The 14,784-nt window shown below is 47.5% G+C and overlaps 1 protein-coding gene across 4 annotated transcripts; it reads left to right on the forward strand.

The window, feature by feature from the left end:
* The first annotated feature begins 7,384 nt into the window (after positions 1–7,384).
* Positions 7,385–12,734, forward strand: LOC148223264 (nucleolar pre-ribosomal-associated protein 1-like). 4 transcript variants are annotated; one of them, XM_088168516.1, is made up of 7 exons: positions 7,421–7,797; positions 9,696–9,802; positions 9,896–10,012; positions 10,651–10,789; positions 11,497–11,690; positions 11,919–12,023; positions 12,387–12,734. In XM_088168516.1, the coding sequence occupies exons 2-5, from the start codon at positions 9,797–9,799 to the stop codon at positions 11,628–11,630; spliced, it is 396 nt and encodes a 131-aa protein (XP_088024642.1). In that variant the 5' UTR covers positions 7,421–7,797; positions 9,696–9,796; the 3' UTR covers positions 11,631–11,690; positions 11,919–12,023; positions 12,387–12,734. The 4 variants fall into 4 exon arrangements, 3 of the variants coding, with proteins under 3 accessions (XP_088024642.1, XP_088024641.1, XP_088024640.1); XR_015804952.1 differs by lacking the exon at positions 9,696–9,802 and having other exon boundaries at positions 7,385–7,797; XM_088168515.1 differs by lacking the exon at positions 7,421–7,797 and having other exon boundaries at positions 9,178–9,802.
* The last annotated feature ends 2,050 nt before the right edge of the window (positions 12,735–14,784 follow it).

Below are 14,784 nucleotides of genomic sequence, written 5' to 3' on the forward strand. Positions count from 1 at the left end.
CTGTGGAGAGAAGGCATGAAAAGTGTGTAATGAAAGACTAATGTTGGTGCCTGTCATGTCTGTCTTGATATAATTGCTACACGTTTTCTCTGAATGCTTGAATTTAGACATAAAATGAAAACTTTATTGTAAGAAAGGAATGCATTTCTCACCAAAGTGGTGTAGGGTGGGGGATCACAACTCACAGATGGCCTGGAAGCAGAACGGCCACAGGGGTTACTGTAACTGGGCCTCCAGTACCAAAGCCCCAGTGGGTTTAAAGGCTAGAGCTGGGCTGGGATTAGCACGGGCTATGCAGCTGGGCTCGTGCACAGGTCTGTCAGCACTCCTACCCGAGGACAGTCCCTCACCTAGGGAGAGGTTCTAGGCCTGGAGATGAGGCTGAGTTTGGGAAGGGTGATGAGGACATGGTTAGGGAGGGATGTAAATGCATATCAAAAGACTTAATTTTGAGGGGTGGCAAGCATTAGCTATAAACCAGTAAGTATTTACAGCTAAAGGCTGGAGGTGGGGGCTGTCTGAGGAGGACAGGACTGTTTAAGGCTGAAGTTGGAAGAGAAACCTTGGTGAAGCTTTTGCGTTAGAAACGGCCTCACCTGCCAAATCAGATTTTTGTCTTCAGGATTGCATGAGTGAGGATGCCACAGCCAAGGAAAAGGTTCAGGTTTGGGAGGCAAAGGCGAGTTAGGCAGGGCTGCAGGGCTGGGGCTTGGCTGTTTCCATACTGCTCAGGGCAGCAAAGGGTAGCTGGCTCACTGGGCCTTGGATCTAGAACTCTTTCTGGAACAAGGTGGAGAGCTGAGGTTCATGCAAGGGGCCAGGAATTCTTTGTCTGACTGGAAAATGCCAGAGGGGCAGTGTGTGACTCGGATAGGATGATATGTTCGTCTGGCGAGAGTCACAAAAGAATATTTTGGTTTACTGATAACTGGGCAGCTCAGAAGTTACTACTTGACTTAGTTGCTGCTCCCATCTGTTGCACACATAAACAGAGCAAAGCAGACGAATTCTCTCGGAGCCTGAGGTCTTTGACTGGCCCTCCAAAAATGCTGCCCGCTAAAAAACAGACGTGGGGGAGGAAAGTTGTCAGATACAATAGAGCAAGAAAAGGCCACGGGCTTCGAAGTGCCCTCCAGCAGACCATGGAAGTGACGTGTCTGGAAGTGAAACCAGCAGTCTGCTTCCCCAGCCTCCTGGAAGCCTCTAACAGCTACACAGGCAGTGAGGGGAGAGAACAATTCAACCTAAAAATAATTCTCAGTAGCGTTCTGCACTGCTGTTAAAAATACTGCAACCAGGGAATGTGGTGTGGTGATAACTATTAGGCCTGTAAGTCTGGTAACTGGGGCTTTTAGCTCAAACATCTCGGTATGGCTACTTTGAGCCTTGTAAAAGCTGCGTTAAGTCCAATTTCTTGGGTAGTTCTACTAGCTCTAGCCTTGCTTTTCATCCCCTCAGTAACAAAGCAGCTCCCTCTCGAGAATGTTATTTACTTTCCATATGATGTGCCTACCAATTTCTGGAATTGCAAATGTCTTTGGATACATGCGTAAATTTAAGTTTCAAGAAAGCTGTCAAGCTAAAACAAAGGCTTGCCATAATGCAGAAGAAAATGTTTTATGGAAGAACTGAGAGGTCCCTACCTGGGCATAGAATTTGCTATACTAAGGTGTGTTCCAAACGGATCTGCCATCTAAACAAGCAGAAAAATAGTTGGAATGTAGTGAGTTCAATTTAACTATTGCTAGAAATAGGAATTATTAGCAGAGCTTGGAGCATGATATCACTAGCAGCAGTAAGACGCTTTTAGCTTGCTTCTCATCAATTACTTGTAAAAAGCATTTGTACCTAGTGTGTAGCAATTAATATTTCCCCATTTTCTTCCCCCCCGCCCCCCAGTCTCAGGTACTCCTTTTATTTTACCCTTTTCTGTCTTGTAACATCACCTTCCTTTATTTTATTCTATCTTCTGTTCTCAGAACATCGCAGCATCCTCTGTCAATGTGAAAGCATTTGTTCATCCTGTCTTGGAATGGCTGTCAATGTTGCCCTCTTCTGGATCACTTTTTTTTTTTTTTTTTTTTTTTTTTAACAATATGTTGCTAAATGTCAGGAAAATTAATCCACAAACACCAGCGGTTTATGTCCAAAAAGGAAACAGAGGAGTCCTTTTTGCTTTATTCGAATAAAGGGAGAGGCCATGGGACATTCCCCTGGGATCTCTCAAATTTTTGGAGGACGCAGCCTCCTTTTTATCCTATTTTCCCGGCCGCATTTCCCTCTCTCTTTTCCCATTGGCTGAGGTACTTGAGAGGCACAGACTTCCCGGAACGCCTGATACCTGAAATTCCCCTCTAATGTAGAACCCTCCCTTTTAATTTTTAATTCTTATAGAATTCATAGTTTCCCCCCGTTGCTTCTTTCATCTTTCGATATCCAATTTCATTTATCAGCAGCCCCGCAGTTTGTTTGTAAAGGCAACTATCTCTTTCCATTCATCAATCAGTGGAATCCATCCCATTGTTTCTTTTATCTCTCAGTGCTAGCCTTATCTACAGGCTGATCCACAGCTCATTTGTAAAGACAAATTCAACATTCCTCTCAGCTAATAAATGAGAAGTTAGCTGAAAAAAGTAAAAACTGGATTTTTTTTCTGGTGTGTGTCGGACAATACAGTGGAGAGAATTTGCGGGAGGATGATCGAGGATATCCTATTATAATATCGTTCTCGGACATTTTACTATTTTAGATCATCAGTTGTATTCTGAAAGAAATCTATTTTAATGATATGTGTACGTTTGCACGAAGTTATAGTTAAATATAGCTTGCGGCTGGGCTCTTTAATGACTAGGGGTATTTTTGGTTTTAATTCAATATTTTATGCTTGTGGTGTGTAGTGTGCTGATTTATTTTTTAATGTTATTTACTACGTGCGCTTTTGTTTTTGAGTGAAGGTAACTTTCTGGATGGTTTTGTATTTGAGGCAGAATGAATTGAAGTAGGTTTTTAAAACTGATTTTTCATATGTACGATGGGGAGTTTAGTAGGGGCAGCTCTGATGGTGGGGGCTTGGTTGTTAATTTTATCAGACGGCTTTTGTTAGATACAGCTTTTAATTCTGGAAAGTTTTTTTTTCTAATGTCGTGCTTTGAAGGTGGTTTTCGAGGATGTATGGTATAGCTTTATTTTGTTTGTAGATGGTGTATGATAAGGGCTATGGTCTATTTATCTAATGCCATGTTTTTTCATTCAGGTGTTGATAAGGGAGTTCTTGAATGGCGTTTTGTGTTGTTTTTGTTTTTGGTGGGGCGTTGTTTTTAAAGGATACCTTGATAAGGTTTGCCGATGGCGTTCTAGCCTGTAGCATAAGGCATAGGGTAGTTTTTGAATTATTTTGTGGTGGCTTTGATTCTTGCCAGTATGTAGTGTTTGTTTGAGGTAATGCTGTGTAGCTAATTTCTGTTTTCTTATTAATATTAGAATTGGAGTGTTGTAGTATATGGGCTGTTATTATATCCTAGGGGTTCTATTTATTTGGTTTGATTGTTTTCTAGTTATGGATAATTTTTCTCAAAAAACCATTTTCAGGATTTCAGGCGTGACACAAAAGAACACTCAGATTGCTGGAAGGGAAACGTGTGCCCAGATTGTCTCGAAGCAGTGCTGCTGTCGGTTCTCGTTCAGTTGTGTCTTCTGAAAATGAGACTGTTGTATTCATTGCGCTGTGCTAAACACTTGTCATTCTCCCAATGCCAGGAAACAGATGAAGCTTGAAGAAAGAGGAAGGAATTTGGAAGCGTACAAACAAGCTGAGAAGAGGTTCAGAGATCAGGGTGCTCACTGGCAGCAGGGGCTGGGGGTTAGGGCTGAGCAGGAGCAAAGCCGGAGCACATCAACCTCACCTCGTGTTTTCTCGGGGGCTTTATGGCCCTGGCAAGAGAGAGATGTTCACTGATGAGTCCCAGGCCGAGCCGTGAGCACAGCATGTTGTGTTGGAGCTGGGGGTTTTTTTTGAGACGTTCAGCAGCCACACTCTCTAGTCAAGAGTCCTGAGGTTTGTTGCTGCTCCACTTTCATCCTCATATCCAGCTTCCAGCCCTTTTCTTCTCTCTGTCCAGTGTGTCTTTTGTGTTCCTTTCTTGTCCTGTGTGCTCCCCATCCCATTCCCGTTCCCTACGGAGGGGGAGGGTGTGGAGACTGGGGGCTCCGACGTGGTTTGGGGCACCCCAAGGTCCCTGGGAAAGGGAGCCGGGCTGCGCTGGAGGAGCAGGTGAGTCGGGCATGGGGGGGGGGGGGGGGGGGGGTCATGCTGGGTGCCAGAACATTGAGAGGGAGGGGTGGGTGTAGAATGCATGAAAAACAGAACCATAAAAAATACCTAAATATAGTCTAAAAGGAATGTTTAAATGCTTTTTATTTGGGTAGAGGCACGGTTTTTATAGCTAATATAAAAATAAAATATAAAGAATAGAAATAGATTGGTATACATGTAAAATATAATGAAATATAAGTAGCAAATATCTATGAAAAATCTAGTGTATAACAGAAATAATGCAAATATAAGAATATGTATAAATATAAAATAGAGCTATGAGAATGGTAATAAGAATGGGGTAAAACATCAGTGAGAAATGGAAAAAAACCACATGAAAAATGGTGGGAAAATCAGTGAGAAATGGAGAAAAATCAGTGAAAAATGGGGGGGGAATCTTTGAAAAATGGGGAAAAAAAACAGTGAGAAATGGGGGAAAAAAAATCCATGAAAAATGGGGGAATAAATCAGTGAGAAACGGGGAAAAGTGGGGGAAAAAATAATTGAGAAATGGGGAAAAAAATCAGTGATATATGGGGAGAAAATCAGTGATTAATGGGCGGAAAAATGCATGAAAAATGGAAGGAAAAATTCAGAGAGAAATGGGGGCAAATATCAGTGATAAATGGGGGAAAAATGCATGGAAAATGGGGGGAAAATTCAGAGAGAAATGGGGGCAAAAATCAGTGAGCAATGGGGGGGAAAATCGGGAAATATCCATGGAAAAATGGGGGGAAAAAAATCAGTGAGAAATGGGGGAAAAAATCAGTGAGAAATGGGGGAAACATCATGGTGAAATGGGGAAAAAAAATCTTTGATAAATTGGGGAAACAAATCATTGAGAAATGTGGGGAAAAAAATCAGTGAGAAATGGGGAAAATATGGGAAAAAATCCACGAAAATTGCGGGAAAAAATGCATGAAAAATTGGGGAAAAATCAGTAAGAAATGGGGGAAAAAATCCATGAAAAATGGCGGGAAAAATCAGATCGGCGATCGATAGCTAATGCGTGCCTATGGATTAGATCGGCGATCGATTGATCGCGCCTGCCGATCGATTAGATCGGCGATCGATTGCTAATGCCTGCCGATCGATTAGATCGGCGATCGATTGATCGCGCCTGCCGATCGATTCGATCGGCGATCGATTGCTAATGGCTGCCGATCGATTAGATCGGCGATCGATTGCTAATGCCTGCCGATCGATTAGATCGGCGATCGATTGATCGCGCCTGCCGATCGATTATATCGGCGATCGATTGATCGCGCCTGCCGATCGATTAGATCGGCGATCGATTGATCGCGCCTGCCGATCGATTATATCGGCGATCGATTGCTAATGCCTGCCGATCGATTCGATCGGCGATCGATTGCTAATGCCTGCCGATCGATTAGATCGGCGATCGATTGATCGCGCCTGCCGATCGATTCGATCGGCGATCGATTGCTAATGCCTGCCGATCGATTAGATCGGCGATCGATTGATCGCGCCTGCCGATCGATTAGATCGGCGATCGATTGCTAATGCCTGCCGATCGATTAGATCGGCGATCGATTGATCGCGCCTGCCGATCGATTAGATCGGCGATCGATTGCTAATGCCTGCCGATCGATTAGATCGGCGATCGATTGATCGCGCCTGCCGATCGATTCGATCGGCGCTCGATTGCTAATGCCTGCCGATCGATTCGATCGGCGATCGATTGATCGCGCCTGCCGATCGATTAGATCGGCGATCGATTGCTAATGCCTGCCGATCGATTAGATCGGCGATCGATTGATCGCGCCTGCCGATCGATTCGATCGGCGCTCGATTGCTAATGCCTGCCGATCGATTCGATCGGCGATCGATTGATCGCGCCTGCCGATCGATTAGATCGGCGATCGATTGCTAATGCCTGCCGATCGATTCGATCGGCGATCGATTGATCGCGCCTGCCGATCGATTAGATCGGCGATCGATTGATCGCGCCTGCCGATCGATTAGATCGGCGATCGATTGATCGCGCCTGCCGATCGATTATATCGGCGATCGATTGCTAATGCCTGCCGATCGATTAGATCGGCGATCGATTGCTAATGCCTGCCGATCGATTAGATCGGCGATCGATTGATCGCGCCTGCCGATCGATTAGATCGGCGATCGATTGCTAATGCCTGCCGATCGATTAGATCGGCGATCGATTGATCGCGCCTGCCGATCGATTCGATCGGCGCTCGATTGCTAATGCCTGCCGATCGATTCGATCGGCGATCGATTGATCGCGCCTGCCGATCGATTAGATCGGCGATCGATTGCTAATGCCTGCCGATCGATTAGATCGGCGATCGATTGCCAATGCCTGCCGATCGATTAGATCGGCGATCGATTGCCAATGCCTGCCGATCGATTAGATCGGCGATCGATTGATCGTGCCTGCCGATCGATTAGCTCGGCGATCGATTGCCAATGCCTGCCGATCGATTAGCTCGGCGATCGATTGCCAATGCCTGCCGATCGATTAGATCGGCGATCGATTGCCAATGCCTGCCGATCGATTAGATCGGCGGTCGATTGCCAATGCCTGCCGATCGATTGCTAATGCACACTATTTGCACACTCCTTGCACACCCTTTGCACTCATACAGAGGCAGGAGGTTTCTCAGTTCTGGTCGGGGTTTTTTGGGGCGTTCATTCAGGGGGATTTCCTCAAGGATTGGGACACTCCTTGATTCCATCCCTTGCCTGTCTCCCAAGCGCCACCCTGTGGGCAGAGCGCGGTACTGCGCGCGTGCCTCTCCCAAGATGGCGGCTCGGGTGTCGCTCCCCGACCTTCTAACTCTGGCTGCAAAAGGAGGGTGGCACAGCAAGGAGCCCGCTCGCTCTAGTGGGATGCCTGCGCACGACGCCGACACCGATCCCACGGGTGCGATTTTCGGCGGCGTTTCCAATCGTGCGGACATCTCCTTCAGCCCGCTTCGGCCCGGGGAAGAGGGGCGGGGCCGCCAGCGATGGTCCCGGCGCAGCCCGGGCAGGCTCGGGGCGGAGCCGGGGCTTGGCGAGGCGGGGCACGGAGGTCCCGGGGACGGGACCGGGCGGGGCCGGGGCGGTGCTTTAGGGGCGGTCCCCAGTGGTCCCAGGCGGCACCGGGGGCGGGGCCGGGTGATCCCGGAGCGGTACCGAGCTGTGCTGGGGACGGTGCTGCAGGGGCGGTGCCGGGCCCGCCTCAGGGTGATTGAATGCCCAGAAATCGCCTCCTCTGCCCCGTGCTCACACTGAGCTGCGGGCTGCAGCGTGCTGTCGGAGCTCCGCACACAGCACGGATTTGGGCTTCCCCTCCTCTCAAACCCTCTCCCCCTTCTTCCTCCTCCTCATCTTCCTCTTTTTCCTCTCCCTCCGCCTCGCCCCCCTCCCCGGGCCCCTGACTCCCCCCGGGATCCCCTCCTCCGGAGGCGGCCCTTCCGAACCGACCCCCCCTCCAAGCCCCGGAGCCCGAGACCATTAAGGTAAGCTTTGGAATTGAAATATCAGGATATTCGCTCTATCCCACTGGCCTGAAATTTCAGGATTGTACGATTTTTTCTTGAAGCAGTTACCTTTGCTGCAGGATTGTGTGGTCACCAGTCTCCTTTCCTGTGACTCTTGTTGAAATTTGCTGTCAGATAACCGGCTAGTAACGAAATATTTGACAGAAATCAATGCTGTGAACGGACTTCACTGCAGCAGTTGATGAAAGAGCAAAGAAAATGTCTGTCGTGTTTACGCACCCCCCCGAGGCTGAATGAATTCTGATACTGTAATAAATCAGTGCAGTTGGTGCCTGCAAAGGTCTTGACATTGATCAAGAAGATATTGCTTTGGATTTTTACTTTTTATCAGCGTTTCTTTAATCTGTACTTCAGCACTCTAGCCTTTCATAAGTCTTCTCCGGTTTCCTCTGGCCCTGCAGAGTAGTCCTCTCTGTTATTGTCTGATACCAGCTTTGATGCAAGGAGTACTTTTTGTCTTGAAAATTAGCATCTCCCTCTGCATATTTAAATTAGTTATTTGACTTTTGAGAAAAAGCTGGTCAGCTCGAAGTCCACCAGACACCAGAGGCCGCTGTTTTTAGCACCTTATTCAAAGAGGACATCCTTTAGTTACCTAAGTAGGGGTAGAGATTTACCCCTAGGAATAAGGAATAAATGCAACCAGACTGTCCTGCCAAGAAAAAAATCCAGTTACAGTGACTGAATTCGGGTTTAGTGGCCCTTGATCCTTGCAAGGGATTAAAGGCAGGTTCACTTGGTCTCCCAGCAATGAATGTCTCAACCGAAAGCTGCTCAAAATGTGCCGTTTTTCTGATGGTTTTGGATTCTTTTGCCAGGTGGGAACATGGACTGCTTGACTTGTTCCTGTGTCCACTTTCCACTTCAGTCCTTTGCATTTTCTCTGAAGGGAAAGCAGGAACAGGGAAGTTGGGGCAGTTCCGTCAGCAGAAAGGCTGCTAAGAATAGATGGTAAGGACTTACTTTTCTGCACAGTGCCATGTAACTGAAGGCTCGTTTTTGGATTTCACATTCTGTTCCTGCCTGGTTTTGTGAGAGCTGCAGGTGCATTTCTGTTTCCAGACCCTGCCAAAAATAGTCGCTTATATTATAATGAATCCTTTTTCCTTCATGTTTTCTTGCTTTAAATGAATTCCCCTGTCAGATTGATGTGAGCAGCAGTTGTTTTTAGAGCTGCTGGTGTTGTACACGGAGTAACTGTAGAACAAATGAGTTGTGATGGCTTCCTTGTATTTGATGTGTGGAGAGGAGCAAAGGCACAGATTCATCCTGTGTAATTGCAGTCGTCCAACGTAGGTGCCAGGGTCGGGAAGCTGGGCAAGGTTTCCTCTCTTGCTGGGCCTTAGGGGGAGGGAGCTGAACCCTGGTGTCACTCGGATTCCTTCCTCTTCTCCCTCCTCCTTTCTTGCTTGTAGAGCTGGAGCTCGGGGTCACCGAGTTTGGGTGCTCGCAGTCAGGGCCTGAATTTGGAGAGCAGGAAAGCGGGGGGAAGTTTCTAGGCACGTCAAAGCCTGTCTCTAGGGTGTGGGACTTGTTGGTCTTCCTCACCACCCCCAGCAACTTGCACTTCTCTCTGGACCTTGCTGTGGTCACAGCCCACTGCTCATTTATGTGACTGTTCATCCCTCTGCCTGATTGCTTTAAGTACAAGTAGCCTGATTCAGGTTTAATTTAGCAATGATTTTCCTCTGTTTCATCGGTAGTTTTCTAAAACTCCCCTACAGGCTATTTTGAAGGTGCTTTTTTCTTTTTTTTTTAACTGCCTGTAATGATAGAAAGCTGTACGGCCCTCTGAAAGCAGTATAACCTGCTTTCCAGAAATTACAGAAGTAGGATTTTTATTGTCCACTATGCAGCTGAAGTCCCCCTAGTGAGCCTCTTGAACTGAGGGTGAGGAGAGCGGCAGATACGACTCCTCATCAACCTGCTCTTCTTTTCGTTCCTAAAAGAAGGAAGCATGAAGGTAACTATAGAAAAAGATCTGCATCCCTCGGGGTTTTGTATTTTAGGTGTTTTGAGGTTTATTTACACACCTCCTCCTTTGTTTCCTGGACAGGTTTTACGTGACAGTGGAGCGTTTGAGGACACGTGGAAGGAGCTTTCAATTTGGCTGGAGCACTTGGATAATACAAAAGAAGACCAGAAGGAAGCAGTGATTCAGTTTTTGGAAAAGGTAACGGTGTTCAAATCAGCTGGATAAAAAAATGCAAAGAATAGTGTTAGTGGAAACTGGAGGTCTTGTTGCTATTGTTGAGAAACCTGTCAAAGACCAGCGAATGAATTCTGAGAAAAGCCTTGTTTGGGATTCTTTATACGGAGGTGGCATCCTTCTTGTGTTCAGTGGGAGGGCAGCCAAATGATTTGTAGGAAAATGAAATCCAAAAAGATCAGCTGTTATTACAGCATTGTCGGTGTAAGGGTAGAGTGGTGTAGGTGTGGGTAGCTTTGATCTCCTCTTTAGGTGCCAACATTATCAGAGCTCAGTAGATGGTGGTCCTTGACAAGGAAAGGTGACACTTGCTGTTTACTCTTCAGGATGTTGAATGCCCAGTGCTTTGCCTCCACTGTGGTCTGCCCAGGTACTCGGTGTGTGGTCGCAATCTAGGTGCCAAGTTGTGGTGGGTTTTTGTTTTTCCATCAGTGTGGCCTGTAGAGCAGGAACTGTAGACAGAATCCTGCAGAAGTGCTATGGAAGTTGTCCTCATAAAAGCTGCCCAGCTTTCAGCACGTGGTCGTTCTCAGTACCGTGTGGTTCCCCTGCACTTGCCAGCCAGCAGGTGCACTTACCTTTCTCCCCACCTTTGCTGACAGATCCTGCTGAAGCTGGTGGCCAACCCCTGTCCCTACACTGACAAGGCAGCAGACCTGGTTCAGGCAGCCAGCACGCTCCAGGTGGCTCTGTTTAAACAGGACTCTGATAACATCAGCATCCCCGTCTCTCACATTGATGGTATGTGGTAACCTGTCAACATCCCAACTCCATGACTTGGGGATACACTTTCTAGCCCTAATCAGCAAACTGGGGATGGATAACTCTGGCAATCCTGTTAAGTAAGGGCCCTCCAGGATTCAGCTCTCCACGTGTTCTTGGTATCAGAAGTCGAAGTGGAATTGCCAAGTTGCCGCTTTACCTCTGAAAGTAATTTCTGCCGTGGTTGTGCCACTTGAACGGTATTTGAAATCTCTCTTCATGCTCTTGCAGCAGCGTTTTTGAACTCAAATGGAAATCTAGCCCTTCTGCCTGGGACTGTTGACAGAGTCATGGAATCCCAGAGTGGTTTGGCCGGCAAGGCTCCTTAAATCTCATCCAGTTCCAGCCCTGCCATGAACAGGGACACCTTTCAGTAGCCCGGGCTGCTCCAAGCCCCAGTGTCCAGCCTGGCTTTGGACACATCCAGGGATCCAGGAGCAGCCACAGCTGCTCCGTGCTGGACAGCAGCATTGAAAGGCAGAGTGAAGGTTCAGCTGTAATTTAGGGGTTGCACTTAACGTTGTATTGTGTGACAAATGTGGCTTTCATACTTTTTTTTAATTTTTTTTTTTTTTTATTAAAAAGAATTAAAAAGATGCCTTGTATTCCTGGAGTGTTGCATTCTACGTCTGTTGTTTTTCCTGTTAGTCTGGATTCTTGCTTTGATGTTTTTCTTCACTTATTAGATGTCCTGGATATGGTGGATGTCCTGATCGAGGACAGTGATGGCTTTGATGAAGAAGTTGGGTTCTCTTTAAATGAAGACGTGATCATTTCCCTTCAGTGCTGTTGTCCCTGCTGCATTAGAAGCCAGGAATGAACAAGTCCACGTGGGCCTGGATGCTGATCCCTCTTGCTGGTCCATGACAGCATGTGACAGGTGAGATTTCCAGGTGTCTGATTTAGCAGGAAACTGGTTTGTTCCTTCTTGTGAGGAGGCTCATTGGCTTTGCATGGGCAAAGCCACTCCACGTTTTCCATCTAGGAACAGAGTTGGGGAGCTGTTTGAAAACAGAGTCCCAGAGGTAAACAGCTTGGCTCAGTATTTCTGTGTGGAAATAGAAGAATATCTGTGTCTTCTGATTTTTCTCTCGTCTTTCTTCCACAGGTGTTTTTGTATTCCTGACTTGGGTTTCCATCGGGGACACGTGGCTTGGAGCTCAGGAGCCGGATCTGTTCCTTGCCCACGGCAGATTGGTCTGCACTAGTGCAGGTGACGAATTACAGGATGGCTTGGGAACTCGGAAACAAGGAGAAGCAAGTCTTATGTGTCTTTGCAAAAAGTTTTGGCTACCACAGGGCATTAATTCAGGGAGTTAAGACTTCATCTTTAACGTTCTGTGCTCTGCCAGCATCACTGCGAGCCCTGAAAGCCTCCTGAGCTGTTCTCATACAGACCTATCTTGTTTGGTCAAAAAAAAATCTTAGTTTAGTTTCGTCCAAGAAATGTTACTACTCTGTGCGAGCTCATGGGGAAGCTTTTATTTGGCATCTCTCAGTGGGACATTGAAAGTCCAACTTCCCATTTCTTGAACAGTCTGAGAGGCAGTATTACTTTCTATCATTTTTATCACAGGCATTTTAAACTTTTTGAGGAACCGGCAGGACTGTTTGTGCGGAGGCGTGCGGTTCACAGCCATCCTCTGTCCAACGTAGGATGGGAAAAAAAGGCTGGAGAGCTTCCTACAAGGGGCTGTAAGTGCAAATGACCAGGAGCCCGGGGTTTAGTCATGATGATTTAGTATTTCTTTAAAGACTCTGATTGATTTCATGATGCCAAAACCAGTATGAATAGAAGACTGAAGTCAGGAATCACGATGGTCTCCTTGGGTTTAAAAAGCTTTAATGGTGTTTCAAGACATTTGTATGAGACCTGGTTTGTTTTTTCTTACCCTTTTATTCAATCAAAAAAAAAAAAAAAAAAAAAAAGCAAGCCTTGATCCATCACTGCTGCTGTGATGTGTGACAAATGCCTGTCCTCCCTCCACGTGGAACAGGTGAGAGGTGGAACTGAAGCCCAAAGAGTTTTCTGCCCACTGATAACATGTGAGTCATATTGGGAATTCTCTGCAGAATGGCAACAGTTGTTCTTGAATTTGGCCATGAGGGGAGTGGAACATGGCAGCCCGGGTCTGAGAAGGTGCAGTGCCAGAAGGAGAAGCTTTGAAATGTTAAATCAGGATTGATTCAGGTGACTCGCGACCGCGTGCTGTGCCCAGGTCCCTGGTAGAAATACTGTGCAGGGAAAAGCCAGAGCTGCCTGTGCTATGAGCTGAATTTTTTATTGGGGGGGGGGGGGGGGGGGGGGCGGTGTGTGAAATAAGAATGAGGTGCAAATGAGGGAATTGCTTGTGTGTGTGAATATTCTTGTCCTAAAGGAGCGCTGCCCGGTGCTCCTCCCTTCCTGTGCCCCTCTCCTGGTGAGCCTCTGTCCTGCTGGCCGTGCCTCTCTGTCTCCGTGCCTGTGCTGCTCCTTGCCCGTCTTTGCCCGCCCCGCACGGGCTGTGCTCGCTTCCTCTCTGGCTCCTGGGTTCCCTCTTTGTCATGGTACCCCTCAGTCCTTGCTGTGTGTTTGGCACTCTCTGTCTTTTCTCCGTCCTTCTCTGTGCCTCTGTGGTGCTCCCTGTGCCGTTGTTTCCCGTGGGATCCTTGTGTCCCGGTCACTGTCTGTCCTAGGGTGATGTTATGGTGTTTCTATCTCCAATCATGTGTCCTGATTATGTTTGGTATTATGTCCTGTGCTTCCAGGACTGACTCTGAGAGTGAAGCTTTGTTTTGTCTTGTTATCAGCCGGCTCACCTCCCCCATGGTCTATGTTTAGGAGAGGTTTTAGCTCGGTTTGCTTGCTTGCCTGCTTGCTTGCTTGCCTGCTTGCTCGCTTCTGCCTCTTTTTCTTTCCTTCGCTTTGCCCTTGCTTTTTTCTTATTAGTTAGTTCAGCTAGGCAGTCCAACTTTTTCCCTGGACTGTTTTCTCTTCCACCCCGTCCCCTCCCTCTCCTGGATACCATCTGAACCTGTTCCGGACGGGGACCTGGGAAACCCCAAGAAACACCGGGAGTCTACACTCTGTCACCTGCAGCAGCCATTCCCAAGCGCCAGAGACTGATAACTGGGCGACCACTCGCCAGAGAGACTGAACTCGTCATCCCTTCAGAACGGTGAAAGAGTTTTTTGTCAGCTGGTGTTGTCTTTTTTCCCTGTGCTGGGGAGTGTCTTGCTTGTTAAATAAAGAGGTTTTTTTCTCCCACTCTTCTCCGAGGAAAGTCTTCCCGAACCCGGTGGGGTGGGGGGGAGGAGTCGTGGGGTTTGCTGTCTGGGGGCTCCTTCTGGAGGTTTTCCCCCAAATTTGCCCAAAACCAGGACACTGTCCCTGTTCATTTTTAATCCCTCCCTCTTGTGCTGCCCATCCAGCATGCCAGGGGTTTCTTTTCGTTTTTTGGTTATTTTTCGTTTTCATTTTTCTTCTTCTTTTTTTTTTTTTTTTTTTAGGGGGGGTTCCATTTCATCGTGCACCTTGATGTTGATTTTCTTCCCTTGTCTTCTCTGCTGCCCCTCCTCCTTTCTGCCCCTTGTCCCCTGTGTCTGCAGGGCTGGGGAGGAACTTCAGCCCTTGTGGGGGTTGCCCTCCCTTTTCTGGTGTCAGCAGAGTCACTTTCTGTGGGATGGACACATGGGAGGGGTTGCAGTCAAGTGCCCTGCTGCTGTCCAGGGCAGTTGGAGTCGTTCTGTGCCTTCTTTGGGGTGAGGAAAAAAGGCTGAGGGGGGCTCCGACGTGGTTTGGGGCACCCCAAGGTCCCTGGGAGAGGGAGCCGGGCTGCGCTGGAGGAGCAGGTGAGTCGGGCATGGGGGGGGGGGTCATGGTGGGTGCCAGAACATTGAGAGGGAGGGGTGGGTGTAGAATGCATGAAAAACAGAACCTTAAAAAACAGCTAAATATAGTCTAAAAGGAATGTTTTATTGGTTTGTGTTTGGAT

The sequence above is a fragment of the Sturnus vulgaris genome, chromosome 7 (assembly GCF_052056855.1).
Source record: "Sturnus vulgaris isolate bStuVul1 chromosome 7, bStuVul1.hap1, whole genome shotgun sequence".
Taxonomy (NCBI): Eukaryota; Metazoa; Chordata; class Aves; order Passeriformes; family Sturnidae; genus Sturnus; species Sturnus vulgaris.